The 27,795-nt window shown below is 49.7% G+C and overlaps 2 protein-coding genes across 9 annotated transcripts in view; one reads left to right on the forward strand and one right to left on the reverse strand.

The window, feature by feature from the left end:
- Nucleotides 1-21,544, reverse strand: ABCC10 (ATP binding cassette subfamily C member 10). 8 transcript variants are annotated; one of them, XM_080588432.1, is made up of 22 exons: nt 21,413-21,544; nt 14,376-14,552; nt 12,039-13,407; nt 10,854-11,081; nt 10,420-10,576; nt 9,807-9,946; nt 9,278-9,357; nt 8,959-9,130; nt 7,845-7,943; nt 7,439-7,628; nt 6,999-7,076; nt 6,422-6,613; nt 5,848-5,983; nt 5,287-5,482; nt 4,794-5,137; nt 4,453-4,622; nt 4,002-4,162; nt 3,342-3,595; nt 2,877-3,022; nt 2,407-2,504; nt 2,100-2,212; nt 1-497 (listed from the first exon to the last, which is right to left on the reverse strand). In XM_080588432.1, the coding sequence occupies exons 2-22, from the start codon at nt 14,534-14,536 to the stop codon at nt 362-364; spliced, it is 4,620 nt and encodes a 1,539-aa protein (XP_080444558.1). In that variant the 5' UTR covers nt 14,537-14,552; nt 21,413-21,544; the 3' UTR covers nt 1-361. The 8 variants fall into 8 exon arrangements, 7 of the variants coding, with proteins under 7 accessions (XP_080444558.1, XP_080444561.1, XP_080444560.1 ...); XM_080588435.1 differs by lacking the exon at nt 21,413-21,544 and adding an exon at nt 20,733-21,089; XM_080588434.1 differs by lacking the exon at nt 21,413-21,544 and adding an exon at nt 15,096-15,170.
- The window catches only part of ZNF318 (zinc finger protein 318), a 26,093-nt gene continuing 19,613 nt past the window's right edge, over nt 21,316-27,795 (forward strand). Inside the window, exons 1-2 of the mRNA XM_080588419.1 lie at nt 21,316-21,799; nt 26,701-26,846. Of these exons, the coding sequence (XP_080444545.1) occupies nt 21,407-21,799; nt 26,701-26,846 (539 nt within the window). The 5' untranslated portion in view covers nt 21,316-21,406. The remainder of the gene's footprint in view (nt 21,800-26,700; nt 26,847-27,795) is intronic.

The following is a 27,795-nucleotide window of genomic DNA, read 5'->3' on the forward strand; positions in this document are numbered from 1 at the left end:
GATGTTTCCACTTTATTTTGAACAGCACATGTGAGACTCAGTCTCAGACTAGGAGTCACTGATTCTTCAGCGAACAGAAAAGCCCTCTGAAATCTCAAAGGGAAGCCTTGGAGGGGAACAGTGCCCCACCAGCCAGGCTTGCACGGCCCTCAGCACCCGTTCCCATCTTTCCTACTAAAGGAAGGGCCGCCGTGCCATGCTCCCGTCCCCGAGGACACACAGTTGCTGTCTGCAGGCAGGAACAACCCCTTCTCTCACCTCAGCAGCTCCCGGCCCTGCGGGGACAGAGCTGCTGGCTGAGGCTGGAGGAAAGCCAGCCACAGAGCCAGAGGGGCTGCCTGGGCTCAGCCCGGCGGGGAGGTCACTGCTGCCCGCTGCGCAGGAGGCGCTGGAACAAGGAGCCCTCCTTCTGGCTCAGGCTGCTGGGCAAGTCCAGCTCTGCCACTCTCCCGGCCTGCATCACCAGCACACGGTCCGAGTCCAAGACGGTGTTGAGCCTGCGGAACAGCCGAGGCCAGGACACACGTTAGGGAACCTGAGGAGAAACCCCACATGCTGCCTTGCCTGCTGGCAAGGGGTGGCCCGAGACCGGGATCTCCTTGTTGCTGGCCCCGGGGAGGATGGACGGGGCAGCAGTAATGTCTTTGCAAGGTCGCGCACTGTTTAGTAAGGAACTACATCCCTACAAAATCACAAGACAGGAGGCCAGGACACAAGATTTGGGCAGATTAAAGCACCAGGTGGTTCAGGACTCTGTTTCATTCCCAAAAAAGTACCAGGCTGCAGCACTGGAAGTGACCTGGAGGGGCAAAGGACAAGTACTTGTCGCTTCCAGCCCTAAATTTCACCCATCCAACGAATGGTTCACTCAAAGCTGAATAGTGTGGAAGAACCACGGGTACAAACCCCATCACCACCTCTCCCTCCTTACTGCTCTCCCATCTCCGTCCCAGTGGTAGAAAGGCTGGGGCCATCTTCAGCCCAGTCTTGCTGCTTTGCCTCCTGTCACTCCTTCCTCTGCTGCTGCTCCTCAATAATTGCTCCTCCATCAAAGAAGGCCTGCCCTCACCCCAAACACACACCGCAGCCCACAGTGTGCTTACATTTCTACTCGTTCTGCGTAACCTCCCTAGCGGGGGAGCCACGTTCCCACCACACCCTCCTGCCTCCCTCCCACCTAGCTCATTTAACGAGACCCACACGCTTCACTCGCAAGGCCCAGCTCGCCCTGCCCGTCACCCACCTCTCCCACTCCTGTGGGGCAGGACACAAGCCCCCGCCACCTGCTTGTTCGACTTTTATTTCTGTGCTAACCTTTGTGCTGGGAAGCAGTTCCCTTTATAACACCCTACGCACAATTGCACATCCCTCCTCCAAATTCTTCTCCGCTTGGCATCTGCGAGAATACTCTGGGCAGAGACCACTGCCTAATACTGACCCACCCCTTCTCAGTATCCACGGTATTTGCGTTTTGTCCTGCCTGTAACCATCTTCTGCCCCTACTCCTACATTAAATCTCTCCTCTGTGGAGCAAGCACTGCTGCCCTCTCCTGCCTGGGCGACGCCTAGCCGGCCAGCATCGGGTGCAGGCGGGGACCAAAGCTCAGGGATTCGGAAAGCGAAATTACCGCGTTCTGCCTCCTCTGGCCAGAAGCTGGCTGCAGCCCTTCGCCGCTGGCTGTCCTGCAGTGCCCTCTACTGAGCCAGAGACACCCGCTCCACCCGTGGGTCCAACTGCTCCCTCCTGTAGGACACTTCTCCACTGCGCCTTGCCCCGTCAGGCAGAACCACACGGCCTCGTGCGCTCCCTGCCCCCGGTAGGCAGCGCCCAGGGGAGCCCCCTGCCACATGCTGCGGTGGTGTTCTGCCCTTTGCCGTCCCCCAGTTTCTAGGTACAACGTTTTAACACCCAGTTGTTCCCAGCACCCAGGGGCTAATAAAGCGGAACGGGCACGCAGGCAAGTTCCGTCCTTTCACGCTTGAAAAGCCCCATCACAGCTCAAGGTCCAGGCATGGCAGGCGTAACCACTGCTCCCTGTGAGGGAATGACACGGTGGCAGGATAAAGTTACGCGCCGAGTGCTGCTGCTTCCTCCCTACCTGTGAGCAATCGTCAGAACGGTTTTGTCAGCGAAGCGCTGGCGGATGGTTTGCTGCAGCAGCTGGTCCGTCCTCTGATCCACGCTGGCGGTGGCCTCATCAATGCACAACACCTGCCAGGGACAGAGAGCGAAGGGAGCTCCCACGCACCCTCTGGGAGACCCCAATCCCCGCCCGGGGACGGCCTGAGAAGGTAGCACAGGCCACCCGTCCCCTCCACACCCCACCTCTGGAGCTCCGTCCTGTCAGGCCAGCAGGGCTGTCAGCAGCTCCTCCACCCCTCGCTTGGGTGGCAGCAGGCACTCACCTTGGCCTGCGTCAGGAGGGCTCTTGCCAGACACACCAGCTGCCTCTGTCCCACTGACAGACTCTTTCCTCTCTCTCCCAGCTCGCTGTCCAATCCACCTGCAGGAGGCAAGCTCAGCGGCCACCCCACCAGGCTGTGCGTAGCCCCCACACAGCTCCCCCAGTCCGGGGCTTTCCCAGTGGCACTCAAAATCCCAATCCTGCTCAGGCCCAAGCCTCGGGAACTGGAGCTCCTCTGCTCAGAGGCAAACGACGGCTGGCACGGAGACGCACTGCTCTGCTAGAACAAGGGGACCGGCGTCTCCCTCAGGTGTTCACTGAGGCCTGGCCTCACCAGCAGGATGGCCTCACCCAACCAATTCCCTGCTGCACGCCTGGCCTCTTTTCCTCAGCTCCCTGCCCAAGCTGAGGCCCTCTCCCCTCTCCCAGGAGCAGGGCTCACCAACCTCGTCACGCTGCGTTCAGACTCACCCATCTGGGTAACTGCGTCCCGCAGGTGGCACTGCTCTAGCACCTCGTGAAGCTCAGCGTCCGTCCTTTTTCCCTGAGGGTCCAGGTTCTCCCGGATTGAACCACTGAACAAAAATGGATCCTGGGGGATGATGGCCAGCCTAGATCTGCAAGAAAGGAGAGCCGAGAGCTCATGGGGTGGGTTCTGCAGAAAACCGAAGTCCTATTTACTTTTTTTTCCTGGGGCAGTGTCTCTCCGCATAGTTTAGAGACACAGATACAGGGCATGGATCACATATTCCTCCTGGTTTCCTTAGCACAGCTCTACAGTGACAACAGAGCAACTCATAAGAAGCTGCCATGACAAGAGGGTGCACGGGCAGTAAACCCTTTCCTCCTCGTTCTTCCCTTTGGCATCCGACCACTGACAGTTCTCAGCTTCCTGACCCCCCTGGGCTGCCCCCTGCTCTGCTCAGACCCCCATACCTCAGCTCCTCCAAGCCCACCAGCCGGCTGTCAACACCATCCAGGAGAATCCGGCCTGCTTTCAGCTCCAGCATACGGAAAAGTGCCAAGAAAAGAGTGGATTTTCCAGATCCTGTGCGACCCACAATCCCCACCTTCTCTCCGGGGTACACGGTGAAGCTCACTCCGTCGAGTGCATTGGGCAGGCCTGCTCGGTAGGCCAGGACCACGTGCTGGAACTCCACAAGCCCCCTGCTTGGCCAGTCAGCAGCAACCTAAGGGGGGCACCAGAGTGAGACGGAGCGTGACTGTGACCCACTGTCACCTTCAGCCTCACCTTCACGCAGACCAAGCCCCATCCACCCCTTCGGACTGTTGCTTGGCTTTTGAAGAAACTCAAGGTGCAGACCAGTTCTGTTTCCAGCCCCCTTCTATGCCTGTTTTCCCCTCACAGCGTAGCCCTACCACCCCTTTCTGCTCTTCTACCCTTCCTGTCATTCTAGCCTGCAACAACTCCTGCCTGAGGTTCGCCCCCCCCTTGGGATGCACTGGTAAAGGACAAATGATCAAAACGGATTCTGTAGGTGAGGGCCCTCCCTGCACGCTGGAACCTTCTCATCTCCACCTGGAGGCAAGTGCAGGGCACAGGGCCAGTCCCTGAGAACATATTTAAGCTTTTACCTGGACCACTTTATCCTGGGGCTCCACAGGGATGTCTGTAGTGTATTCCTCTGTCCGCTCCACACTCACCATCATGGTTTCTGTCGTAGTGAAGCTGGAAATGAGGCCTGAGAGAAGGTTTGTGACAGACAGCGCATACGAGAGCGCCAGGCCCACAAGTCCTGATAGGACAAAAACATAAACAAGAGCGTTAACGTCAGGGAAAGAGCTGGGACCTTGGTGGCAGGACAAAGAAACGGGAGAAGTCAGCGCTCTGGAGTCTGGGATCCAACTCTAGAAGGGGGACATGCAGAAGGAGGAACAGGAGCTGAAGGCAAGAAAGCAGAGTGACAGGGAGTGGGAGCTCTGGATCTTACTCTGATAAAGGGAGATGCGCAGCTCTGGACTGAGAGAAGAGGAACCCCTGGGCCACAGCCCCAGGGTGGGGACAGAACAGTTCCTGGCAGCCTACCTGGATTTCCCAGATCCTTCTGGTGCTGGATGATGGCAATTCCTGCAATAGCAGTAACCACAGCGACCCCGATCATCTGCAGGCGGATGTCCAGCCACTGCATTGCTGTGTTGCTGGCAAAGAGGCAGCGCTGGTTCTGCTCCAGGTGCAGCTGATTCTCCAACTCAAACCTGGCAGGAGCACAACAGAGGTTCACAGCAGACTGTGCACCACTCAACCCCCATCCCTACTGCCCCAGAGCAGGGGCATTCCCACCACCCTGTAAGCGGCCCCACGTCAGGATGGCGCTGGTCTACAAAGCCAAAGTTTTGGCCCCCTGGGTGCTGTTCCCTTCCACTCACCTCTCTGCTGCCCGCATGGCTCTGATGCTGCTCAGTCCCGAGAGGGTCTCTGAGAAGTGAGTGTAAATGGGAGACAGGGTGAGACTGTAAAGGCGCTTGAGCTCCCGCGACGTGCGCCGATAATAGCGCTGGATAGAGAAGTAGAGGGCAGCCAGAGGGAGTAAGACCAGGCCAATCCAAGGCAGGCCATAGGTGATTATCACCAGCATGCCCAGGAGCCCGTACATGTTGGCCAGGAAGATGTTGAGGATAAACGGCAAGGTGTCATCCACGCAGTACAGGTCTGAGGAGAAGCGGTTCAGGATGCGGCCTGTTGGCGTGGTGTCAAAGAAGGTGACCGTGGCCTGGCAGCAAGGGAACGAGAAAGCAAGAGCTCATCAGCTAATGCCAGCAGAAAGCCATCTCTCACACCTTTACTCCCAACTATGAGAAGAACAGCAGGGCAGAACGACTTGCAGGAACCCCAGCCTGTCCTGGACTTTTTGACCATTACCTTTATAACCCTCTGGAGCAGTCGGTTGTGGATGACAATGGCAGCACGGATGGTGCCATAAGCAAAGAGGAAGGCCCGAAAAATGGTGAAGAGGGAGTTGGCTCCTGCAATGCTCCCATAAACCATCAGGTAGAAATTCACATCTGCTGAACTGTTGGAAGGGACTGGGGCTGTGTCCAGAGCTTGAACAGGGGAGCTAGAACGGGGAAGGAGGAAGATTATCAATCTGCCAAGGTCCCTATGGCAGTACACTCAGGGCACCAGGACCCAAAAGCAGACTCAAGGGGAAATCGGGATACTCCAGCCTGATACTCCTCCTCTGCTATGCTGAGACAAATGCTCTGATTACTATACAGCCAGGGGTCTTCTGTCAGCCTCAGGTTACAAGCCCTACAGGCACTTTATCAGTTCCCCCTCTGGCCAGAGATTCCCATTCTGTCTTTCTCAAAGCAGCTATATGGATCACCTGCAGTGGGGTGGTCTCCAGAAGGATATTCAAAAGCACAAGGGCAAAATGGGAGTGTTTTTGGTTTTGGCACTGCCTGCCCAGTGTTCACTTACACGAGCCCAACAGCGGAGAAGAGAAGCAGCTCTGCAGATGGCAGGGACGCTGAGCAGACCATCACAGAGGTATTTGCTGTCTTGGATATGCTGGAGATCCAATGTGAGAGCCACCAATCCGAGACATTTCTGGATGCTACAGAGAGAGATAGACTATAAAGAGGGATTCAGCCTTCAAGTCAGCAATACAAAGCAGGAAACCTGGAAGGGAAGTAGGTGGGCAGCTTTTGTTTTTGTCTCACTGCCCAGTTTAGTCTTCCCTTGTGTTCACTCTGCACTGTTCCTAGTAAAGCACGAGCAAGGGAACTGCCACGAGCTGCAGCAGTGACAGGGCACTGCTAAAGGAGCACACATACAACTGCAGCAGCAAATGAGAGGCAAGAGCCAGTTCCCACGTATTCCCCCCCCCTGTCCCCACCACGCTACTTTAGTTTGTGGAAGAGAAAAGCGCTCTTCCTGGTGCAGAGAGAGCAATTAAACCCCCAGTCTCTTTCCTTCCCTGGACTCCAGATAACCAGGAAACAAGAGGAGAGGAACATCTAAAGAGAGATGCACTCCTGGGTCATTGCCTCACCTTGCATCAGGAGCAGTGAGAAGAGGATGGATAATGCCAAGCAGCTGCCCACTGCCAACCAATACGCCTTGTAGACCTGAAAAGCCACTGCCCCTTCTTTCTTCTCCTCCTCCTTGTGGAGAAGATGATTGTCCTGGGATGATTCTTCTGCCTCTGTCTCTATGTCCTCTTCTTGGCTTTGCTCATCAGGGGCTGTGGAGATAGAAGCAAAAGCAAAGGTCAGTGCAATGTAAGTACCTCCTGGAGCTGCTCCTTGCTGCACATGGAAGAAATCTAGGCTATAAGGAAGACTTTTCTTCCATCCTCTCTCCCCTTTCAAGGTAGGTGCACCAATTCTGGCAGACTTTCATCCAGATCTGGACCACAAAGGAAAAAGAAGATTCAAACACTGCTCCAGACCAACACCTGATCATACCTAGGCCTCCTCTCCCCCTGTGAACAGACTACCCACAGATCAGCACTGCCACAGCACAGCAGGGTGCTGGGAGCTCTGCTTAAGCCATCAGGTACGGGTTCTGCCTGGGTGCTCAGCTGAGCTGTACTGCCCCAGCCACCCCCAAGCTTGCCAGGTACAGACCTTTGTCCTTCTGCCTCTTGTCCACATCTTTGAATTTGGGGATAGCTTCCACAAGTGGCAGGATATCAGCTGGTGTGCCTGCAGAGAGAGACATGCAAATGCTTCAGAGACTGAGAGGAACAGACTCCAGCTACAAAATGGCCCAGTTTTGCTCTAACACGACATCCCATATTTCCTCTCACAGCAGCTGCATCCTTGAGGGCTCTGCTCCTTATATCCTGCCATGGCTTTCTGCCTTATCAGCTCCCCATCTCTGTATCTGTGCACCTGCACACTCCTTTCCACACTGCCTTCTTTGCCCACATGCAGTGTCCTCAAGCTCTTTACCCCTGTTTGGGTTTCCCACTAGTTACTCCTATTCCTTCATGGCCATCTTTGCTCAAGCCATTCAAAACTAGCCCACAGGCACAAATGGATGCCTGCAAAGACAGCCACTGTACCTGTCTTGACTATCCTGCCATTGTCCATCAACAACAAGGCATCAGCCTTCTCCAAAAACTCAGTCCTGTGGGTGCAAAGGATCCTGGTTTTGTGCTGAAGAACTCCAAGAATGCATTTCCGCATAAGATGATTGGCGACATCTGCATCAACAGCAGCCAGGGGATCATCAAGGAGGTAAAGCTCTTTCTCCTGAGAGAGACAAAAGACAGGGATACAGCCCCTGGCCCTGCCTGAGCAGGCAGTGCTGAAGAGTGCAAGTGCCTCAGCATGGCACACTGCCAGCACCTTTAGGCCAGCCCGATGTGGTTTAAGACGTGCTGCCAGAGCGCACTGCACAGCTGCGTGCTTCCAACTTCTCTGCATCTGACTTGGCACGGGGTGCAGCACAGCTGCTTTGCTATTTACCTGGTAAACAGCTCTGGCAAGGGCTATCCGAGCCTTCTGTCCCCCACTGAGTGTCACGCCATTTTCGCCCACCTCTGTCTGGTCACCTGCTGGTAAAATCTGAAACATTCAAGAAAATCCATTTAAAAGGGGCAGGAAGCTACTGGGGACTCAGGATCAGAACACTGGGATCCCTCTCCTGACGCCGGCAGTAACTCCTTAGGGTGACCTCTTACCAGAAATGAAGCAATGCAACAGTACACACCCTGGTTCTGCAGACAACTGGCAAGCTTGGCAACCTCTGTGTCAACAGAGTCTCTTAGACTCCAGCAGGTGGCCACATCTGAACCACCCATTGAGCAACTTCTGGTCCGAGACAACCCTAAAACTGTGCCTAGGATTTTTCTGGGAGAGCAGTAGCTGTGCCTTCAACAAAATAATGCCAGGGCCCATCCAAACAGTAAAAACAGTTGAGTTTCAATAGTCGGAAACAACTTCCATGGGCAATGTCTACAACTTCTCAAATAAATACTTCATCTTATATAGCATTCACAACTTCTGCTGAAGTCAGCAGGAACTTCTAGTGCTTGGCACGTCAGAAAACTGGGCTCCAGTTTATAAACTCAGAGGAAGAGGCAAGTTTCCTGTCAGGTGTAACAGAAAGTTCACTGGCTAACGTAGCCACAAGCTTCAAACCTAGCATACATGCATTCCTGATGGGAGGACCACAGACTCAGCCCCTCCAGATCCCAGGAAGTCGCCCTCTGATACAAAAGAGCATCAGCTGCTGATAGGTTTTGCCTGAAAAACCCGGCAGTAACAGCCAGTTGCAAAGAACATCTTTCCCCAGGATGAAGAACTCAGCACAGAGGAAACCATCCAAAGTGCTACCAAAGCGACTTCACGCCTTAACGAAAAGTGGGGCTAGGCATGGTCTGGGATTGGGAATCACAGAATCATAGAATGACTTGGTTTGGAAGGGACCTTAACGATCACCTAGCTCCAGCCCCTGTGACTGGGACACTGCAAAAGCAGGCTCAAGCCTGCAAGAATGAGAACTCCTCCCCGTGAGGCTCAGGCTGGATGCAAAAGCTGGCCGAGGCGGCCCAGGAAGGTTTAGAGTTCAGGCACTCACGTTCAGGTCCTCAGAGAGGGCACAGGCCTCCACCACCTCCTCATACAGCCTGGCATCATAGTCCCGCCCAAACAGGATGTTCTCGCGGACAGTGGCAAACTGGATCCAAGGCTCCTGTGTGGCCAGACCAAATCCTTGCTCCAGGTCACAAACGTACACTTGTCCACCTTGTCTGCAAGCACACCAGAGGTGGATGGAAAGGCAGCACAGGTGAACTATCAGCAGATCAAAATGACCTGTAAATACAGGCAGCTCTGGATGGTCCTTGCCTGCTGTGGCGTGGAGGGAGCAGGCAGGGAGAAGTCTTCGGGTTACTTACTTAACAAGCTCTCCAGTGACGGCTGCAAGCAGAGAGCTCTTGCCAGAGCCGACCTTGCCAACAACTCCCAAGAGCATCCCCTGTAAAGGGAAATGAAAAGGAGCAACCTGGTGAGCTAATGCACGCCGGCTTTGCCAGGTTTCTTGAGCCTGTAAGAAAGCTGAGAGCTGTCCTAAGCTAGGACTGTCTCACAAGTACAGCCGCAGAGCTCAGCACAGCTGCGGCATAAACCGGATCCCTGATATGGCAGGACACAAGTCTGCAAGGAGAGTTAACAACCAAGTTACTCTGGAGCCCAGATGTGTGCCCAGCTTAATCCTCGCCTGCAGCAGCTGTGGAAAGTAGAGGGAGTTCTTTGCCATCTGTGAGCCGAGCCTCAACTCCCCCAGCCTATGTCAGCTCTGAGAGATGTGGTATGTGTCCCGTGCCTCTGGACAAAGAAAAGATCTTGATATACGGCTCGTAAGACCAAGAAAACACATCACCCCGGCTCCTCTAGTGCCATTTTTCCTCCTGCATTCCTGCTCACCTTTCTCACTGAGAGGTTCTCGATGTGCAATTGCAGAGTGCCTGTGGATAAGGGCTGGCTGGTGCTGTCTTCTTTGACTGGTGCCCATGAAAAATCTGCACCTCGCATCTCTATGGCAGAAGCCGTACCTGAAGGGCTACCTGCAAGGGAAAAGCAACACTACAACGAGAAGGACAGAGAATGACAGGGACCTGACATAACAAATACTATCAGTTTTGTTCCCAAATGGAAGAGGCAGGGAGAGGGCACAGCCAGGATGCTCTGGACCAACCCCAGAATGAGACACTCTCAGGGAGACACTGTAAGGATAACCTGGTTTTCTTATTGTTGAAGGTGAAAGGGAGCTGGTAAATGGCAAGGAAGGAGAGAAAGGGAGCAGCGATGGTTTAGGAGAGGGCACACACCCAAACCTTTCTGTCAGGCCAAGCTGAGGTTGTTGAAGGCATCATTGGCAGACCTTTGGACAGGGGAGGGAGCAGCTCGTTCTAGAGGCACACTAATGGTGGGGCTCTTTAGGGACAAGCAATGGCCTACATTTGGTAAAGAGGAATGCTCTCTGCTACAAACATCTCCTGCCCAGAGTCCCAAGCCCAGCAGCATCCTTCCTCATTACCTAGGGCATAATAAGCTTCCAGGTCCTGGTCCTCAAGTTCAAGGAAACGCTGGATTCGATCCAGGGAAACTTTGGCTTCCAAGGTCCCATTCAACACCCATGGGAAGCTGTTGAGGGGGAGAATGAGCATCCCTACAAGGGCCAACGCTGTGAAGACCTGCAGCACAAGTAAGGGAAGAAACATAAATCGGAGGCTGTACTTCCCTGGCATCTCGTGCTCTTCAAACAGCTTCACCAATGAGAGCCTGAATAGCTGCAGGGAGATAGATACAGGATGTGTTCATTGCACAGAGGAGATGCCTCAGGGCTCTAACTAGGCTCTCCTAGTTACTCTACCTCGTCTCCTAGTTAGAGCTCTGAGGTATCTGACTTAGAGCTCTCCCTGCTACCCCCAGTGAGCAGTGCTGTCACTTGGGATTTCCTCCCTCACTCACCTTTGTGGCAGTGAGCTGGTGACCCAACAGAACATAGGTGATGAAGATGACAATGGAGACAACAACAGGCAGCGCTGCCCACAGGTACACGCACACGGCATCCAAGTACTTGATGGCTCGCAACTTCTGCAGCTCTTTAGCCCGGCAGGCATTTATCCTGGTGCTGAAGTGCTTCTCCCACGCATAAAACTTGATCACACGAATGCCTCTTAGGAACTCGGTCATTAGCTGCAGGCAAAGGGGAAAATCACATCTAGTAACCAGTGGCTGCCCAACACACCAAATGCCAGCGAGGCATCTGGGCTGGGCCCAGGTTTGCAGCTGCCTCCTGCTAAGGGCCAGGCTAGAGATACCAGGAGCCATTTATTGCTAACAGATGCATAAACTCAAGTGGCAGCTCCTGAGAACTTTGCCCCTTCTCGTTCCACAGCAGCTTGCTCAGCTACTACTATGCTGTGTAAGGTTCAGGAAAAGGCAAAACACGAGACAACTTCACAGCTAGCCTGTGTCCAGAGCCAAGCTGGCTCACATCCAGCAGCTCAGGCATCCCTGTAGTATGCTCCCCTCTCGCTCCTGCTCTCAGGTCAGCATGTGCAGAGCCAGCTGAGATGTGCTTGTGCCTGACATGAAAGAAAACCAGAAAGAGTTCACTTAGCAAACCAGTCTTGCAATAGCTGGAGAAGGTCCAGCACATCCCGTACAACTAGATGCACCTTCTGTTAGGAAGATAAATATTTCAAAAGCTCCAAACAGCTGTGGAAGAGCTGACTGAGGGTGCCAAGCTGGAGCGAAATAAAACCACTACATCCATGATTGTTGCGTTTGTCCAGGCTGCAAGACACCTCACCACTGATAGCATTACTCGAGTAACAGAACAGAAGCGTCTCTAAAGGAAGCAATCAGGAGACCCACGTTAACTGTTACACATGGAAAAGGAACCTGCAAGGGAACTTTTATTTGCCCAGGGGGCAAGACAAACATTAGAGGTTTGCTATCTTGCAGGTGGTGAACATGCCTCACCCTGAAATACTTTTGAACCACTTACACGTGCGCCCCCTCTAGCACTTTTCCCAACAGTTGTTCACTCACTTGGGATTCACCACAAGAGGCCAAAAGCCAATGTTCCAGAGACAAATGGGCAGAGAATACCATAACAAATTCAGAGAGCCAGCAGCTGCCCCTCACCTTGACCCGTGCGTCCTTGTGCTGCAGCATCTCCTTGTTGCTCATCATGATGCGGTTGGCTATGACCTTGTTGATGGGCACAAGCAGCAGTGCCAAGGCCAGGCCTCCCAGAAAGGCTACGCCTACTTGCTGGTAGAGCAGGTAAAGGGTAATGGCAAACTGGAAGGGCAGGCTCCACACCTCATGGAAGCTGAGGCAGAAGTTGACCAACCTACTGGCGTCCGTGCTCATGAAGTTGACGATTTCACCCACGGTGAAGCGGGAAAGTCTGGTGCTGCCAACACGCAGGGCCTTGCGGTAGATGGCAGAGATGATGGCAGCCCGGACCATCAGCGTCATCTTGTTCACCTCGTAGCTGAACTGGTTGCGCAGGAGAGCACCCAGGAAGGAGCCAGCAAAGAGCCCCAGCGCGTAGAGCACCCCATGGCTCAGGGGCTCCTGCCGCGACTCCATGAAGTTCACCAGCAGGTTCAGGAGCAGAGGGCCCGAGAAACTGAGCAGGCTGCCGGCCAGCTTGAGAAGTCCCAGCAAGTAGAAACGAAGCCCAAAGACCGCATGAAGCACTGAGAAGAGTCTCACAGGCTCCTGGGCACGGTGCAAGCTGTCCCGGACATCGCTACTCCCGTCGCCTGCAGCAATGATTGGGCTAGTAAGAGACACTGTCTCCTCCTCTACTTGGTGCAGAGCTGCCTTCTTCTGCCAGCAGGCATAGAACCGATCACAAACCCTGGCAGCCTGGAGCTGGCGAGGAAGTAGATAGACATCCTGCGGCTGGTTCAGCTTCCACTGATAGCCACGTTCCATAAGAGGGTTCATCCAAGCATAAAAGAAACGTGAGAGCCAGCTCTCCCCATCTTCTGCCACTCGCTGCTGACCCGACAGGGAGGTGCCTGGCTCTGAGATGAGCTGGTCTTGCTGCCAGGAGCTATTGATGGAGAGGAATTCGTGCCTTTCCGTGGTGGGTAAGAGGTAGCTAATCACATACACTAGCAGAGATGCCAGCTGCAGACAGAGAATGGTGAACCTGGAGGAGACAGCAGGGTGGGCAGGGGACCAAGCTGTCCCCCTTTGGCAGTACCAGACCAGCGTGATGATGAGAGAAGGTAGGGGTAAGAGAGTGAGGAGAGCCAGGGCTGCAGGGCCCCTGGTAGAGCCATGAATGGACCTGCAGAGCATGAGCAGAGCGACGCCGTGAGTGAGCCACGTCAGTGCGGCGATGCCACTGGCCAGCACTTCCAGGTAGACAGGGCCCAGCTCCTGCTGAGAAATGGCGGCTGGGATTATATCAGCGAGGAACAGGCCAGCGAGTGTAAAAGAAGCAGCAATTCTGCATCTCCAGCCTGGCCGGCAAGGCACCCCAGAGCCAGATCTAGAGGGAGAAAGAGCAGAAAAAACTTCACAGTTGGTATTCCATCACATCTCATGACAAGGAGAGTCAACACTCTACTTTCTTTCCCCCCTCTTCCCCTCTATCTGTTCATTCTTAATTAATTTCTTTGTATTCACTTCCCAATTTGTAACCTTTGTATTCCCCTCCCTAGATTTGTAATCTTTTCAGACCGTAGGTGTTGCTAAACTAGAGCAGGTCAATAAAGTCCAGTAAAAAATCAACACCAGAGATTCAGATACCGTGAATAGCCTTTATCTACATAAATTTGTTTGCAGCTGTGATATATTGTGGTCAAATCAGACTCCAGCCCTTGAAGATTAACAGAAAAGTATATTTAACATTTTGATGATCAAATTCTCTGTCACATTTCTAATCCTTGATTTCTCTCATCTTTGTGATATTTTCTCCAGAAAGATTTTTTTTCCTCACTCCTGGTTTCAGTGATGCTGTTTAAGTAAAGTCCATTATCTATTGCCCAACAAGAGATTTCATTATCACTTGCTTCATTATCATTTGCGGCCTTTCAACATTGTCATGTTTACAAATTCAAGACAGTAAACAGGAAAACTTTTTTGTTTCTCTGAACCACTTATTACCTCATGTATATCTTCCATGCCACCTTGGATTTACATACTCTCCTGCAAGACCCCCAGTTTTCCCAATCCCCATTCACTGAAATTCTTTTAGCTTATTTTCTGTTTTTCTTTTTTTTTTTTTTCCTCAGTATCCTCTCTATTTTCTCTGGATTCCTTTCTGCAGTGGAGGGACCAGAGCTGGACACAGTACTCTGAATTAGGACAGATGCTGACAAATGTAATAGCATTGCAATATCGTGTTGTTCTCTAAGGACATACCCAGTACATTACAGAGAGAGCTAATTTCCAGCCTTTCCACCCCGCCTCCAGCCCTGCACAATAATCAAGAGCTAGACGAGTTAGTTGTCATACCTGGGAGTGCCAAGGAAGCAGGCACTGACCGCTGCAAGGATCGCATGAGGAATCGCATTTAACGTCAGCTGATTAAAGCAATGCCCAACGCTGCCACGGACCCACAGCGGGAGCGGATCTTCCGGGCCGGTGCCACACAAGCCTGTCAGGATGTTCTCCATCTCTTACTGGGAGCTCCTAGGGTAGGAAAGTGAAAGGAGCGTGAGGCACGGGCCAAGCACAGCCCCAGCCGGGGCGGACTGTGACACGAAATGAACCTAGGACTAGAAACAACTTCCTGGGGCGCGCAGGCCAGGCTGGGCTATCGCACGCCTGCTGTCTTATCATCTCCTCTGCGCACTGATCGAGCCCCAGCTCAAGTTACGCGCTCTCCTCAGGTCACCCCGCTGCTCTGGCGATCTGAGACTTCCAGCTCGCTCCCAGGCCGAGGGTTTCACGGCCAGCTCGCCCTCTGAAATCACCTCGGGAAGCACCCGCCCGCCTGCGCCCCTCAGCAAAACACAGCGAGCTGCGCACACAAGCCCCTATCGCTCACACCCCTCCACGTCTTCACAGGGACTCACACCGGGCCGGGCCGGGCCAGCAGCGGCACTGGCGGCCCTGCAGCACCCCCGGCCCGCCCGCCCCGGCCCGGCCGAGCCCTCCATGCCCGCGCCCCGCCGCCCCCGGGGCCGGGAGCCCTGGCGAGGCCCCGGCCCTGCGGCCCGCTCCGGCTCCAACCTCTGCCCCCCGACACGACACGGCCCGGCCAGGCCCAGGCCGCCCCGCGCCCCCCCTGGCGGCGGCCTGGCAGCGGTAGCTGGGCTCATAAATGAGTAATTAATAAATAAATAAATAAATAAATAAATAAATGCTTTTAAGGGCATAGCGTTCGTCGCTTGTGGCCCACGGTACCGCTACAAGAGCGCTCTGCCAACCATAGTTCAGTATAGCCGAAGTTGCGGAGCTCTCCTAACGTAGTAATAGCCGGATAAAGTCAGAAGAGATCATTATGTTAACCTAATACAGTCGTCTGAACAACGCAAGCTGGAAAAAAAAAAAAGCTACTTGGTTTTACCCATCTTGTGCTCAGCGACTATGTCTGGAACATAACACATGCAAGTGGCATCACAGAATATGAGACTCAGCCTTCATCACAAGAGTATGTTGCATTATCAGGTGAGTAAATGCTCAGCTTCCCATCTGAGGCAATAACATCAGAAAACATCCAGCCCTAACCCCTCCAAATTGTTATACAATAAGTGTATGCAGTAAACTCGGCACACATCCTGGCAATTGTAGCTGCTACTGGTGATTTTATGGCAGGTGCTCTGGGCAATTCATTTTTCCCAAACCCTCCCTCAGTAATCTCTCTTGCCAGGGAAAATTAGTGTATCCCTGTGAGTAATTCATCACAGGTAGCAAAATTTTACTTTCAACACACAGCTCTTCAGAGGGACAATAAAGCATTCTCAGAGCCTGGAAGTGTTATCAGCAGGGTGCCAAAAAAGCAAAGTGTCATCAGCAGGGTGCCAAAAAAGCAAAGTGTCAGTGACATTCCTGTCTAGGAAGACACAACAATCTGGTCAGAGGCGTAAGACAGCAGAGGTAAGAGCAAATGCTTGGAGGCCACAGTACCCTCTAATCATGGTTTCCTTCAAAGAAGCAGGATAGAAAGGCATAGTAGTAAGCAGCTGGCACCACCAAAAGGCTTTTGCTGTGAGCTTATGAAGCAGGAGAAAGTATGGGAAGACCTGTCAGGGCACCTGCCATCCCTACAAGAATCCCACACAAGTTCAGAAACTCCTTCCACACCAGGCTGCTCTTCTCTGATTTCGTTCTTGCCATGTGAGAAAAGGTCTTTTTCTTTTGGTCAAGCTTTGTCAGTTCTCCATCTTCTCCACAGATTTTCAGGACTGGGGACCATCATATCAGAAAGTCAGCTTTCAGGTGGAGACTGAAGACATACTACTCCTGTTCTCAGAGTCCTGCACAGAAACCTAATTGGTGTGAAGACTGTACTATAAAGAGGAACAAGAAGGAAACATTCACTGTGTTATTAGTTACTGAGAGCCCTTATTGCCTTACAATATATGAACCTGAAGAGGGGTCAGAATTTCTGTGCAGGTCAACCTTCTAGCATAGTGCTGTTTTCCTAAATCTATATATATGTATCCTTGTTTAATTGTTGTCTTTGAGGATTCTGATTTCTCAGAGTCCTGAAAGTAATCTTCACTTGTGTGTCAGAGTTGTAAAGCTGCCTTTTTGTGTTCAAGTAAGCTACTGATCTGTATACTAGGAGCATTTAGATCATCTGGTCCTTCTCCCACAGGCTATTCAAAGGTTTCTAGAATAAACTTTCCTGTAGAGGCCTTGATAGTAAGTATTATGTTCTTTACACTCAAGGAAGTTTCCCTTCAAAAAATGAAAGGAGCAAGTTCTTAAGACAGCAATTTCTTAAGACAGTTCAGATATGAGGATGGAGCATGAGCTGCACACAAGTGAAGCTTTCAGATTTCGTCGTTCCAGTATTTTATTTCATTCCAAATGGGGAAAAAACAAAAAAAAAGCCTCCCCCTGATTCTGTAAGAAACCAAAGAAGTTCTCAGATATCAGGACAAAGAGCATCCCCTCTCCCTTGAATTAATCACTCTCAAGAGTTCTTCATTTCAACCACATTGTATTCTGGCATTCTCATTTTGTGTGCTGCTTCTGCTTGCTCATCTCTCCTAACCTCTCTTTTAATCTTCAAAACCATGAATTTCCCTACATGGACTGAAAGATGGACAGCTTTCATGTGCCACTGAGAATATTAATCCACCCTAACTGATCTGAAATCACTGGTGCCTGTTCTGCCTAAATACGAGCAAGGCCAGCATTTAAAACATTCCTTATTTTCATGCTTCCTGTCGGCTATTTCCTCTCTTCCCGAATATTGCTGCCTGTGACATTTACTGCTACATATTTGACTGATTTAAGATGTGTCATATGAAATACAGGCTTGTGGGTGTATTAGTTACAAAGTACCTTGCATACTATAAATAATCATGCACCTGATATTTATCAAAGAATCAGAGCATTCAAATGGAAAAACAAAAAACACACCAGGTTTGATTTAATCCACCCCCACAGTCCAACACAGGTCAGGTTTTACTCATTGTCTATTGGCCAGAGTTTTTCAACAGTCTAGACTGAAATATCTACAGTGAGGAAAAGCAATCTGGCAAAAGGGAGATTGTCCCCCACTTCTCTTATGAATTTATTTTGTAACAGATTACTTAATACCCCTCCCAGGACTGGGGAGTCAGAGAAGGAGTGTAGGCTCCATGCCCGTTCCACTTCCCAGCTAAAAGTAAATATTGAATTGAAACAGAAGCCAGTCTAGACAAGCCTTAAATTCAGAAATATCAACCTTGTAATTATAGATGTAAAATCTCTGAAAGCAATTGTCTATTTGGATGCATTTTCTGTGCCTGCAGCCAGGGCTCTCCTATCAGTTGAACCATCCTCAAATTCCATGACATCATGACCAAGAATGGCTTGATTACTTGGCTCAGCCCAAAATTTTTCATGAATGGGCTGCTTTGCCTGGACCTGAAGACAACATACATTTTTCACACTGCTTTCCATTGGGGGGAAAAAAAAAGCAAAGTTCAAAATAGAGAGGAGAATCTTACACTGCACTTTCTCACAAGAGTACTCATTTTATCACAAAAACACAGGAATTGCCTGTCTTCTTACTAGTAACCCAGCATTTTAACATTACAGGTAGTGCTGCATGGCTGCCTCACACCACTGGATATATTCTTGACTTAGATGTACAAAGGTAAAAGATTGTAATTGACATGTTTTTCTCTATACTATTTTTTTAACCTCAAATTAACCTGAATTAACATTAGATCTGATTACTGTTTACTTGTTCATATAGAGCTACTGCTAACTTTTCTTATTCTGTTCTTCTATTTCTCAATGCCTTTTGCTCCTGTGACTTTCTTCCTTGAGGCCAAACAAGAATTCAGAGGCACCTTATTACCCCAACTTTGCCCTCAGCATCCAATTAGCTAAGCAGCTCCAAGCAGCAGCTAATTGCAAGTTCCTCTGACCTCCTCTGATGAGTTTTGGAATTCCAAAGAGCAGTTTGGGAGATGAACTGGTAGCAGAGCAGACTGACTGGCACCTCCTTTGTCCGATGAGAGTCTGGACCATCAGTTGCATGAGTATTACAAAACTCTACAAAGCAGGTGAGGACCTTGACTCATTTTTTCAAATCCTGGATCAGACTATAGCACTTTTTATTGCAAAGAGATGAGAACCCTCAGTTTCCTCTGTGCCATTGGGCACAAATTTTAGTGCTAATCTTAGTATTAATTTAACTGAATTCTACTGTGAGTGCTCAGTTCGTTAAAAACTTGATTCAGTAAGGCATGACTGAAAAAGGACACTATAGCAAGTACAGAATGAGTCTAATAGTTGTAAAGTGATGTTCAGTAAGATAAGAGGGTGCTACAAAATGCTAATGAACAGTAGTCAGTCAAGTATGTTTTGCCAACAAATGGAATTTTTATCTTCTGACCTTATTTAAAAAAAAAGCACACTATAGCATATACGCTCTTTGCTTCTTTTTTCCATTCTTCCCTCCTCCAGTTTACTTGCTGACACATAGTGAAGTTTTAGTGAACTTTCTGATCTGTTAGTGGCATCTGGATTCCTTCACTTTCCAAGCACCACTTAAATCTCTCACCATAAGCCACCAGGACACCTCCTTTACACCTCCTTTGGATACAAGGCCAAAAGAAAGTTAATATTTAGATGTTCTAGAACTTCGCAAAGACATTAGATACTATATGCCTAACTTTATATAGAACCCAACATGAAAAAGAAAAAACAACTTAGTGGTTTTCCTGGTTTTACAGCTTTTTACCTTTGACTGTTTTGAAATCAAATTGGTTTAACATTTTTTCATAGAATCATAAAGGTTGGAAAAGACCTCTAAGATCATCTGGTCCAACTGTCCCTCAACCACCAGTGTTACTCACTAATGGATTAAGGAAAGCAACATAACAGAAAAGGCATCCAAAGCCAAATGAATCAATTTTCCCCCTTTTTAAGGCTGTTTTTACTTATTTCAGTCATTGAAACTGAGTACCTGACATAGACACTGAGGCACAAAAAATATGCCATTTCTTTTAATAAAAAATCTGAATACACCTGTGCTAATATATATTCCTTATAGTAAGAAACTGTTTGGGTGCCATTTATGATATAAAACTAGAGGAGAAACCCCCAGAGACACATCAGTTTTGTAGTTCTCATAAAGCACAACCCTGTGCCTATCCAACTGTTACCATCTCTGCTGCCTGGGGTACTTAGCTGGAAAAGGTTCAGTATTAATCGCCTCCACTATCGTTACATTTTCCATACACCAGAAACAGATCTGCAGAACACTGTGCACTTCAAACATGAAATTTATATCCCAGGATACTTGTAATTCAATTAAGGTCACTGATGAACATTAACAACCACAGGAGAGAAGGGGGAAGAGTAGACAATGGTAACGGAAAATAAGATAGTCTTTATATATCTTCTGCCTATTTTGATGACTGGAATAGCTGAGCATATTTCCTGAGCCTGTGTAGTGGTGCACTCACTCAGAAAATGTCAAGGTGGGGCAGTTACTTTTAGCATGCAGTTGTACCTAACCACTTCCAGCAGAAATACCTTGTTATATTACCAGACAGACCCCCACCCATAAACCTGATGTTTCTTACCGCTGCTTTAAGTAGCATGCTTCAAATAGTGTTATGTTCTAGCAAACACATTCCCAAAAAACAAGGATAACCCCCTCCCCCAAGTCTACCAAAAGTGACTAGGTCTTCAAATACATGGGCTCATGACACCATAGAACAGCTTGGGTTGGAAGGGACCTTAAAGATCAGCTAGTTTCAACCCCCTTGCCATAGGCGGGGTTGCCACCCACTAGGTCAGGTTACTCATGGCCTCACCTAACCTGGTTTTGAACACCTTCAGCGATGGGGCATCCACAGCTTCTCTGGGCAACCCACTCCAGTGCCTCACCACCAGTGAGGAAAGTGACATTTATATATTAAGGAAAAAAAGTTTAACAGATGAAGCTTCTTCTAGTTCCTAACCAAGATATAAAGGCTCATGAATTTGGGAAGTGGATTTTTTTATGGAACCTTCACTTCTCTGCATTCAAAGAGGAAATTGTATTTTACTACACCTGATCAGTACAGCCTGTTGTCTAGCTGCAAGCCCATCCCAGTTATTCAAAAATACTCTTCCTCCTCACAGGAGCAAGAAAGAGGAGGAACACTTCATGCTTCACTTACAAGCAAGCATCAAAACAGCCACACTTACATGCCCGCACTGACCACGGACAATAGCAGGTGCCCAGGTGAGGAGGCACAAGCCAATTCCTTCCCAGTCCTTCAGAAATGTACCAAAGTGAAGGCTCAGCAGCCCCAAAGCGGACAAACAGCCCCACAGCAGGGAGGAAGCACCAACCCCCTTTGCCTCTTGCCTAGAGCCAGGCGCTACCAAGGCTCCCCACAGCCCCCTCCCCTCCTCCACCAGCCGCTCCCCGGCCCCTGGGACCGGCGGGCGGCGGCCTCGGGGGAAGGAGGCATCGCCCCGGAGCGGCGGCAAACAGGACGCGGCAGCCGCCCGAGCGCATCCCCCGGGGAGGGCGCAGCGCCCCTCACCAGCCGCCCGCCATGCCTCAGCCCGCCCCGCCCACGTGACCGCCGCCCGGCGCCCGCCATTTTGTGCGGCCGTCCCCGCCTCCCCCCTCCCTCCCCCCCGCCCCTCCCGGGGCTCACCCCGCCCCCCCCCCCGCCCCCGCCACTCGGGGCTGCCGGGCTCGGGAGCGCGCCCGGGGCAGCCGGCGGCGCGCACGCGCGCGCGGGGGGGGGCGGGTGCCCCCGCCGCGGGGCGGGGGGGGGTTGGCGGCGGCGGAGGGGGGGGGGGGGGGGACGGGTCAGGGGAGCCGGGGCGCCCGCGCAGGCCGCTGGGACCCCCGCGCCGCCGCCATCATGTACCGCTCCGGCAGCGGCCGCTCCGGGCCGTCGTCCTCGTCTTCCTCGCACCGGCTGAAGGAGAGCGGCTCGGCGGGGCCCCGCGCCTCCCGCTCCGGCACATCGGGGCCGGGGCCGGGCCGCGGCCGGCCTCCCCCGCCGCCTCCGCCTCCCGCCGCCGCCTCCGCCGCCGCTTCTCCGCCGCGCTGCGCTTCGCCCCGTCCCCCGCCGCCGCCGCCGCCGCCGCCGCCTCGCCGCCACCGCTCGCCGTCGGGCCACCGCGGCGCCTCCCGCCGCTCCCCTTCGCCGCACCGCAGCCGGAGGTTGCCGTCGCCGCCGGGAGGAGCGGGGGGCCCCGGGGGCGGCCGGGGGGGCCGCCGGGGGAGCGAGCACGGAGACGGCAGCGGCCGGGTGAGTAGCGCCGTGAGCCCCGGCGGGCCCCCGGGGCCGCTGCCCGGTGCGGGCCGGCTGTCAGGCCGCGGGGAGGCCGCGCCCGGCACCGGGGCCTCTCCCTCCCTGTGCGGGACCCCCAGCTTCTCAGAGAGCCCGGTTGCTTCCCTTCGAGGCAGCGCTCTCTTCCCGTTATATTTTTATTTCTCTGGAACAGCCAGGGCCATTTTAGATAAGCCTGAGAGAAGATGCTATCGTTTGCCAAGGGGAAGGATGCAGCCAGCCTCTTTCCTCCGCCCGGCACCGTTGTGTGTTGTATAAACACAGTTTAATTTACAGGAGGGTAACTTTTTAACAAGATGTTGAATGAGCATTTTCTCGGAGCTCTTCCTGCTCCTCTGAGCGTACGAAGGAGGCTCTGTTACAGATCTTTATCTCGAGAGTTATTCTTTGGTAGGTGCTGCTTTGTAGTTGCAACTGTGCACAAGGTGTTCAGGGCTTCTTACTCAGTCTGACAAAAACTGATTTGGACATGTGAAACTGGGGGTTTGCATCTGAGGTCATACCACCTTGGATGCCAACACCTTTTTACTAAACAAAATTGCACAGCCGTACTTTTTGTACTTTTTTTTTGAGCAAACGGCATTCAATTACTTAGGCTTTTTGTTGTCATTCTTTGGTGCAGCGATCGTCTTTCCAGTCACTGTTACCGGTGGTAAGTAGTAGTTTCACTGTGTGTTTCTATTGCACTGAAAGAAGAGATTTTTGTACCGTGATATTTTAGGCGGTGGTTCCACGGTCACTTAATCCAGCATGTGTACGGGTAAAAGGAACGGTACGCTCAGTTTCTCCTCACGCTCCGCAGTATAGTCAGCCCATTCCCTTGCAGTCACACTTGTAATTGTGAAGTTGCGAGGTGAGCTGATTCGAGGGACTGATTTGGCTGAAAGTTAATTCAACAAAAATTTGTGGCCTGCCGTGATTCGTTGCATGGTAGGACCCCAAAAGAGAATGGGATTGCCCTTTTTTGGTGGTGGTACAGGTTCTTGGAGTTGTAGCCATAGAAGAGATCCCAGGTGATTGTAGTGGAGTTAAAATTCAGTTATTGGTGGGCGCTGTTTGTTACTTGAAGGTAATCTATCCTGATGGAATGGGAGATAATGTTGTATTTGACAGTTAAGCCAGGCTGAGAAGCTTTGCCCCTGGCCTTTTGTTTTCAGGCTGCTGTTCGCTGTTATCCCAGTCCTATAAATTGCGAAGCGGGGGGAGAGGAGTACCCTTGCAAATTGCATTGCTAAGAAGATCCCGGTTGAAAATAATTAATTTTTTAATATAATGGATTTTTAATATGGTTCATGTCAGTTTACATTGTAGCTCGATGAACAGTGGCATGGTCACAATTGAAGGGATGACAAACTGGGATACAACAGCACAACTTTCTCAAATTGGTTTCATCAGCAGCCAGTCTGTCATTTCACTATATCCGTGGTAGGTTGTGAACCTCTGCGGGCTGTAACAAAGCTTTTAATGCCAAATGTGTTGGTGGTTTAGACTTGGAAAAATTTGAACCAGGGTTTTTTGATCTGCAGCCTCCCACTCTTTCTTTAGAAAACAAGCAAACAAATGAGCAAAACCCAACTTCACACAAACATTATTCTTGACAAACGCTATTCTTCCAGTGTTATTTTGCACGCATCTGGCTCAAGTTGCAGTAGTCTTCACAGCAAATTGTTAGAAATTCTTGATGTTTTTCTACCAATTCTAATTTCAGGGAAAAAGGATAGAAAAATTACTAATCTTTGAAATTATGCTCTGGTAAGTTAGCTAGCGCTGAGCTGCTGAGCCAAATAGATTTTTTGATTGTTTACAAGAATGTTACTGTATTAAGGGAAAACCCTTCTCTCTGAAGCAGCTTGCACAAGATGAGTTAATGTGGGATGATTTAATATAGCTCTTTAGCGTGAATTTTGCATTCTCTGGCATACACTGAAGCCCAATGCAGACAATTCTCAGACTGTATATTGTGTATATTTTTTCGATTGAAGGTTTTGTCCACCAAAAGGTGCTCAACCATCACTAGTACTTATTTTAAAATGCTGTTATAAAGCATAAGGTACATGTACAAGTTGATTTTATTTTTTAGAACTACTCTTTACAAAATTAGCATTAATTAGAGAAAGGTAAAAGCTGGGATTATGCAGTTGTTTTCCAAACAGTGGAACTCAGTGTGATCAAAACAAAGTAAACAGCAGATACGTGGGATCAACATGATCTGGTAAAGTTTTAATAAAGTTTTCAGACCTATCCCACTTAAAACAGTCTCTCCAGAAGTTTGAGGATATAAAGGGAGGAAAAGTGGGGAGTTACACAAACATTTTAATAGGTGGCATCTTGGATCTGTCACTGAGAGGGGATGAATTGAGATAGAAGACAGAAAGAAGGATTTAAGCTGCAGTAAGGAAGGAGGACTTGGACGAGCGGAGTGTATGCATAAGAGTAGAAGATGTAAGACGTGGAATGCAGACACTGATGGGATAAGGGGTTAGGGTTGAAAAGTGGAAAAATTTTGAGTACAAGCTCTGAGTTACTGTCCCTGCATATGAATTGGAATATGGAAGGAGTAGCCTTTGAGATTCTTACTCCCTTTTCTTGATTCTGGGCATTGTATTGTTGAGATGGAGTGCGTGCATTCCCCTGGGTATCTGGGGAATCCCCAGGTATTATTGTTCTCACGTATAACTGGGATGTTGACTGTATATTGCACATCAGGATTATGGATGGTGTAAGTTTCTTAGTAGCTGGGGAAACTTCATGTTATTTAGAAAAGCATGGAGTGTCAGAAAAAGTTTGGTGCAAGTATTGCAAAGTGTAATGGTGAAAAGAATGGTCAGAGCTGCGTGGTGAGGGAGTTTGGCTGTTGCAAGGCTGATCAACGTTCATGCTGCTTGTATTTGTCACTGCTGATCTGCGTGCTCGTTCTTTTTATAGTTCTTGTCAGTTCCTTTACTTTCTTGTAAGAAAGTTAGGTGAAATTGGAGGACTGGGATGTTTTGGGTTGGCAGAGAAAGAAGAAATGAAGAGCTGGTATGCAACCTGTGAGTTTATACAGTAATGGTAACTGCTGTTTGGGAGCCAGAATAGGAAGGGAAGAAAACACAGAACAGAGCATGGGTAGGATTGACTAGTAGTGGCACTCCAAATGCAAATGCTGTTAAAACTTGAATTTCTCAAACTCAGACAAAAAAATGCAAAGTTCAAATATGTATCACCTTAAGTGCTGTCTCTGGGTGATCTGTATGGTGGTCATATATATCCTGAACTATCTAAATGTAAACAATTTTCTTTTCTTGCCATGAATTTTCTTCTAAGGTTTAATCATCACTTTTCCGTCTCCAGTTCCCGGAGGTGGTTGTAATGTATGTGCACAACTTGCTGACAGTCTTGACGGCAAGCAGTTGCCTTTCAAGGCAATCGCTTCTCCAGGCAGCCCTCCAAATTCAGTGTTAAACTGGGCACGTTTGAGCCTTCAACTTAAACCTTCAGCGTTCAACTTCGGCCTTCAGCGTTCGTATGAGATGCGTGCACCTTGTATGTGTTGTATCTCAGCCCGACTGCTCCAGGATAATACTATGCAATACAAAATGATTGCTTTTAAAAAGTCATTAGAGCGTGTTCTGATAAATGATGGGATTCAGATTAACAGAGAGATATAGAAATCAGTTTGACGTCACCTTGGAACAGGGATATGCACACAATGGATTCTAGTGCAGATTTGTACCGAGTCAGTTGTGTTAGGCAAATTTGTGAGGGAATTCTGCTTTCTTGTCGGAGGTTATGTGCTGTTCTTTCGGTCTCTTGGAGCATTGAACTGAATCTGCTGCCTCTTCCCAGGGTGGACAGCCTGGGTGCGGGCAACGTAGTGCACCTGCAGCTTGCTACTGCTCTGAAAGCAATATGCAGCGCATGACTGGTTTGGCAGAACTGAGGCTGGTTCATTGTTTCCTGTTAAGCAGAATATAAATCATGTTGGTTTAAAAAACAATAATAATCAAGCCTCTCTGTCTTCAGCCAATCTCACCTTCTTCTTCTGGAACTCCGCTTAATTTGATCATTCCTGGAATTCAGTGACAAATTCTAAAAGGAGGCGAAGCATACCTAATTAAGCATAACCTAACAGTAATGCCGTTTTCTGTATTGGGTATGTCTCCAAATGAAGATCTGCGCAGAGACAGTTAGCTCAGGCGTTCTCTGCTGTAGTTTTTTCCAGGACAGCTTAACTCTGGTTTAGCTCTACCAACAGTGATGAAAATGGGGATTCTGTTGTAGAAGCTGTTTCTACCGTCACTGACATTTTTAGTATTAGGTTGTGCTTATCAGCTGAAAGCAGCATGAGACGAGGAAAACTGTTGAAAACATCACTGCTAGGAAAATCTTTGTTTACTCTTGTTTTATACCTTGCTTCATGTTGTTATTAGAGCTGGAAAGGGACAGAAATCCAGATGCTTTTATTAAGAAATTCCTGGCACTGTTTTTATGCAATGTTTGTTTAGCTGCTTCTGCTCTAACAAAGAATGGAGCACAGCAGCAAATCTGGGACTTCTTTAACTCCTCTGTTTTTCCACCTTCCAAAATGGTAGCTTATTAAAGGTATTTTTGAGTTGAAATTTTCCCTTTTAGATAATGTAAATGTAAAGCTTGTTGCTGGCAGCTGGAATGAGAAATTAAATGCACTCAGTATCCTCCCCTTTCTTTAGTAACGATAGGCAATTGAGATATTTGGAAAAAATATTCTAGTTTTTTTTTTTTGGTTGATCCACGCAACCCAAGTCTCACGTGGTAAGCAAAGCAGAGTCACTTGCCTTACTGTAGCTGAAATTACAATTCCCTGATTGATGGGCTTGCACTCTTTCTTCAATTTACAGAGACGTTCACCGAGTCTCCGCTCTGAGTCTTCACTGGAACAGAGTTTGCGGATTACTGTTGGTAATGACCGGTATTGCATTGGCACACCAGAGCGAAGGAGGCTGCCTGATAGACTGGGCTCACCAATTGATAACCTGAGTGACAGGTATGGTCCTCCGCAGGTGGGGATTCAAGTGTATGAAACAGTAAGAGCGTGGGGATGGCTGTACTGGGTGAGACCAAATGCCTAATTAGCCCAGGATATAGTAGGGACTGACAGTGGATGCGTGGGGAACATGGGTAATAGGGTAAACACGTAATGAAGCTTCCTTGCGGTACTTCCCAAGCCTCCAGCAAGTTGTGGTACAGGGAATTCCCAAACAGAAGTCACTGCCTGCATTCCTAGTAACTCTAGACAGATATTTCTGCTCTGATTTTTGTCAACTGCTTCTTGAAGCCGTATAAACTAAAAGTGCTCGGAGTATCTTCCAGGAAGGAACTGCTTCATTTGACATTTCACAGCTTCAGCCGCCTCCTGTTTCTTACGAACCTACCTAGTTTGGCTTAAAGGAAGGTTGTTTACAGATAGCACAAAGCTTCAACTTCCTCATTTATTTGGGGGGGAATAACGTACTTTCCTGATTTTTGAGAATAGTCCAAAAGAGAGCCCTAGTGTAGCTTGAAGAAATTTATTATTTTGGCTTCAAAAACCCTGCAGAGGGGAAGTGAATGAAGTCAGGCAATCTCATAAGTAGTAAAATAAATTAGAATTTTTAGGGTCCCTTGATTTGCCTTCAGTGGAAGAACAGGTATAATCTGGCTGCAGAAGTAAAATGAGAAGACTTTGTGCAAATGAAATCGTTTTCTTTATCTTGAATTGCAAAGTTAAAGATAGGGGTAGTCTGTGCTTCGGAGCAGCCAAATTGTAATTTCCAGTTGGGTATAAGCATCCAGAACAAAAAAGTCTCTAACGTCCATTTTTGATGCAAATATCCCCAACTGTTCAAAAAATAAAGAAAAAGAGGGAAGTGAGCAAAATAAGTGAATTTCCTGTCTTTCTGAAATGTAAGGGTAAGTTTCAGCAGGTGCGGAAAACCAAAAGAGAGTTTAGTTTT

Source organism: Anser brachyrhynchus, assembly GCF_964034855.1.
Source record: "Anser brachyrhynchus genome assembly, chromosome: 3".
NCBI lineage: Eukaryota > Metazoa > Chordata > Aves > Anseriformes > Anatidae > Anser > Anser brachyrhynchus.